The sequence below is a fragment of the Dermacentor andersoni genome, chromosome 6, assembly GCF_023375885.2.
Source record: "Dermacentor andersoni chromosome 6, qqDerAnde1_hic_scaffold, whole genome shotgun sequence".
Taxonomy (NCBI): Eukaryota; Metazoa; Arthropoda; class Arachnida; order Ixodida; family Ixodidae; genus Dermacentor; species Dermacentor andersoni.
This window is the reverse complement of record NC_092819.1, coordinates 16,279,549-16,284,271: the sequence shown is the minus strand read 5'-3', so window position 1 is coordinate 16,284,271 and position 4,723 is coordinate 16,279,549. Positions and strand designations below refer to the sequence as shown.

The following is a 4,723-nucleotide window of genomic DNA, read 5'->3' as shown; positions in this document are numbered from 1 at the left end:
ACGCTCGGCTAGACAACAGGGAAGTGTGCCATCTCCTCCCGGCGTGCAAGGCATCCGTCCGGCGAGCGAGCGTTCGAGTTTCGGCTTCCACTTTCATCCGAGGAAACTCGTTAGGGGTCAGGACCCGTCCGGCCGAACGCTCTCCCCTTCGTTGGACGCTGCCGACGGCGTCCAGCGAACGCTTCCAAGGGGGCGCAGGTGCGTCCACCAGCCTAGCGGCCGGCTATTCTCGCCCCCTGCCTCAAGAATGGCAGTGTTTTGCTCCTCCATCCGGGCCAGCCGGCCACCAGCGGTGGGAGATGGCCCGTCCTTTCCCTTTCGGCGGGGAAGCAGCGAGGGCCTGCCGGGCCCCTCCTCCCCGATGCCACGAACTTTCTCTTCGCTGCCCTCTCGCGTCGTCGTCCTCTTCCTCGTTGCACTCGCAGGCCTACAGCTGGCCGAGGGCGCTGCGAGGCGGCCCGTATAAATGCCAAGTGCCCCCACTGTTGAGCACATCAGTCGGCAAGCAGCAGCGCGGCATCTGGCCCAGCACAGGGACCCGAACAGCCGCGGCATGAATCCCTTTAAGGTAAACGCCGAGAGGTGACATGATGCTTGTGGAGGCGCGCGTTGTCCCCGACGTCGCGAGTGGATTACAAGGTTGCGCAGCCCGGGAAACCAAGGAGTTCGTGTCTCGCTTGCAGGTGCTGACGGTCGCCATGTGTGCCGTCCTAGCGATGGCAGGCGACATCGGTGGAGGCGGAGGTAGTGGAGGCTACGGCGGAGGTGGTGGAGGCTACGGCGGGGGCGGCTTCGGAGGAGCCAGCTTCCTAGGTGGCTTCGGAGGTGGAGGCTTCGGTGGCGGCGGCGGCGGCGGATTCGGAGGTGGTGGGTTTGGAGGTGCGACTCCCTGTCACAGGGCGCGGTAACGTGCCACTATAGTGCGAAGCTGCCTGAAAGAGGGCTCTACCTAAACTCTTTAGCGAAAGCCTTTCTGGTTCAGTCAAAGCGGCATTTCAAATGTAGTGAAGGAAGCTGTGTCATATCCTGCTAATTTTCTCAGCATCTGAGCATTATGTTTGTGAAGACTTTAGCAGGGCTGCTTCATACTGCACATTGCTCTTGTTTACGTAATAGTTCATTATTACGAGACATTGACTGTGCATTAACATAAGGACACAGTCATAGGTAAACTTGTATACAGTTTATCTCAGTATACAGACAGCGTGTTCATTACCTATTGCTCCCGAATGCTACCTTCACACTGGAGTTGGTCAATTATGAGACGATCCATGGCAATGGTGTAATTACCATAAGATAAGCTTACGCATTAGGCGCATTTTCTCCATGCCTCCGGCAAACCTTGATGAGCCCATTCTTTTATCTTCCTTCAGGCGGCGGCGGTGGCGGCGGCGGCGCCAGCAAGACCATTGTGGTCTCCGTCAGCGGCGGAGGCGGCGGCGGTGGTGCAGCTCCTGCTCCCCGGCCCGTAACCCGCTACACTGCTCACATTGACCGTACGCCTTTGCCCATCAAGTACAAGCAGGGTCTCGTCGCCACTGGCAATGGCATCTCTCTTGTCGAGCCCATCATGGTCGCCACTCAAGTGCCGGGACCTAGGATCAGCTTCCCGCAGGGCATCCCCCGACCACAGCAAGCCAGTGTTCACGTCGCCGAGATCCAGAGGGTTGATGGCGGAGGCGGTGGATTCGGAGGCGGTGGATTCGGCGGCGGAGGCTTTGGCGGTGGAGGCTTTGGCGGCGGTGGATTCGGCGGTGGCGGATTTGGCGGCGGCGGATTCGGCGGTGGCGGATTCGGCGGCGGCGGTTTCGGTGGCGGCGGATTCGGTGGAGGCGGCGGCGGTGGATACGGAGGCGGCGGTTTCGGAGGAGGACTTTCCGGTCTCGGTGGTGGTCTCGGTGGCGGCGGCTTCGGAGGTGGTTTTGGGGGCGGTTTCGGAGGTGGCGCCGGTGGTGGTGGCGGCGGCAGTGTGTTCCCGCACCCCAGGGTAGAAGTAGCCGAAGCCGTGCACAAGATTCCGCTGGGCACAGCAGCCGATACGCATAAGGAAGGAGGCGGCGGAGGCCACGGAGGTGGAGGTGACACCGCTGTCTTAAGCGTCGACGTCCACCACCATGGCGGTGGTGGAGGCGGAGGCGGAGGACACGGTGGCGGATTCGGCGGTGGACATGGAGGCGGATTCGGTGGCGGCGGTGGCTACGGAGGCGGTGGACACGGCGGCGGTGGCGGAGGTCACGGAGGCGCTGCGTTTGCTGCCATCCCGGTGAAGGTGGTCGAAGTCGCCGGAGCCGCCGGCGGTGCCGGCGCTGTATCGGGCGGAGGAGGAGGAGGACATCACGGAGGAGGATGGAACTAGACCTCAGGACGTCAGTACCTCAGAACTTGCCTGTGATCGGATCGTTAAAGTGATGATAGTTAATTTTGCCTTGATATTAGTCCTTAGCGGATGGTAATTGTTGTCGTGAGAAAAATTAGAAAGCGCACAGTACTTATGCAGGCGTTAATGCTCGCCTCTTTCTGGTCTCGCCAATAAGCTCATGTGTCATCCGCATCTAAAGCTCTTTAAGTTACACGTTGAAAAGCTATCTCCTTTGCTTTTCATTCGGAACGCGCTAGCGTAACATCACCTACATTATCTCTCCTATTGACGTTCCACCAGCTGAACACCTGAGCTTGGCACCGGCAGCATGTTTATTAGCCGCAAAGATTGACCATTTTGTTTCTTTGCATCTTCTTTGTCAGCGGGAAGAACTTTGAGGGCTTTTTTCTCGCACGCCAAACACCCGGCTAACGCTTGCTTTGCTTATTTTTATTGCAGGAACCAAATAGTTGATACGAAGAATTGTCGCCAGCTGCGAGCATCTCGCTCAGACCTGCCAAATGCGCCGCGCGCCGAGGCGCTCACCATCAGCACTGCCACGGCACCAGGGAACACCAGCCGAACACTGTCATCCTGTTTTGTAATATACTGTTGTGAGACGTTGCGTGAACTTCTCAACCCTTCTGTAAAATAAACCTTTGTAAATATGGTTAAAAGAAGGGTTTCGTTTCTTTTTCTTCTCCAGTGAAGACGATAACGGCAGTCTTAACGAACTATAAGCCATAAATGTCAACATTTATACCCTCGTATCAAAGGAGATGTGTTGCAATATTCCTCGGTAGGACTGTCTGTTAGGCTAGTTGGTCTAACAGTGCAAATTCAAAAAACGGTGCAAAAAATATACATACACATAAAGAAGACACCAAAGAAGCGGACAAGCGTTTTCGTTAAGTGCTTGTTTGGGTCTTTCGTGTCTTCTTTATGTGTATGTGTATGTTTTGCGCTGTTTTTGGAATTTGCAATATTCCTGCTTCAGCACTTCTATCGCGGCATTCAAAGTCAACGTTGACGACGGAACGTGTGAGCAGCGAAGCTGACGATGTCGGGTCTTCTTCAACCTCACTTCATGCTCACAGGCACGAACTATATTATCGTTATTTATTGTACTACGCCCATTCTTACGAAGAATGCGGAAAGAAATCAATGTGCACTTTCTGCACGTGTCAGTAACATCAGTACCGTGTTACTTCTTTGTCTTATGGTGAATGACTTCTTCTGACTCACTTCAAGGCAAAACGCTTGTTACAAGAACCCATCAAAAACATCATTGATGGGCTCGGCATTGGCTTCCTGTTTCATGTTTCGTCATTGGCTTCAAGAACGGTCATCCTTGCGGTTCGGTGTTACATTCGTGAAACGTAAGGTACAATTGGTGCATCAGTATCGCTAGCAACTTCCTCCAGTGTATGCATGTTTGCAGATAACATAAAAAGGAGCTCAGGTAAAAAGTTCGTACACAACTTCCAATGTACTTCTGCCAAAATGAATTTAACAAATAGTCGAAATCAGATTATAGCAATGCAGCCTCTTAACACGATTTCATGTAATAATGAGCCCAATTATGGAAGCAAGTTTATTTCATTAAGGAAGTAACATCTAGACCACTCATCACAGATAAACACGCTACGTAGAACATGTGACCCCTGACAAAACACACGGCCCCGGCACCACGCGCTAAGACGCCCGGCACTACACGGCACTACACGACACATCCCCTCTAGTATCCCCTTTGCGAGTTTATGTAGTCATACTCTGTGCGGCGTGGCTCGCACTGATTGCAGTTGCATCTTACTCAGAAACGCGAGAGCATGCGCGGTCTGTCTGCCTACACTTGCGTGGCTGGTGAAGCTGCTCACCAATGTTAATTGCGGGTGAGAAGGAGATGAACAAATCTCATTTTACTTATAGTACTGACTACACATTTCTCACTTTGTCGTATAGGTACTAATTATGCTAAAAAGAAGAAAAAAATATCTTTGACCATAAATTGAAAAAGTAGCGCGTTAAATAAAATATTCTTTGTTTTTTTCTGTTGAAGGAAGTTTTCTGCAATAAAAATTTAGTTTTCCTGTTTGTGTTTTTCTTTCAACATTTATTTTTCACATCGTAAGCATCGCACGTCTATTAAATTTTTCTGGAACACGCAGCATGATACCGACAACATATTTTTTTCACAGTAGCGCGACTAGTACAGTTGCACGTAGAAACACCTGCGAGAAAATACGGACCGAAGACCGTGTTTGTGTAACATGTACAAAACGATGACAAGCATGTGAACAAATTTGTAAATAGGTAGACAGCTTGTAACACGGTTATGAGCTCTGTAGTTGTTCTGCACAGAAA

At 52.2% G+C, this 4,723-nt stretch overlaps 1 protein-coding gene across 1 annotated transcript; it reads left to right on the top strand.

The window, feature by feature from the left end:
• Nucleotides 1–202: 202 nt before the first annotated feature.
• LOC126521252 (uncharacterized) lies at nt 203–3,039 on the top strand. Its single transcript, XM_050169904.3, has 4 exons — nt 203–568; nt 684–879; nt 1,374–2,366; nt 2,819–3,039. The coding sequence occupies exons 1-3, from the start codon at nt 467–469 to the stop codon at nt 2,354–2,356; spliced, it is 1,281 nt and encodes a 426-aa protein (XP_050025861.2). The 5' UTR covers nt 203–466; the 3' UTR covers nt 2,357–2,366; nt 2,819–3,039.
• Nucleotides 3,040–4,723: the final 1,684 nt, after the last annotated feature.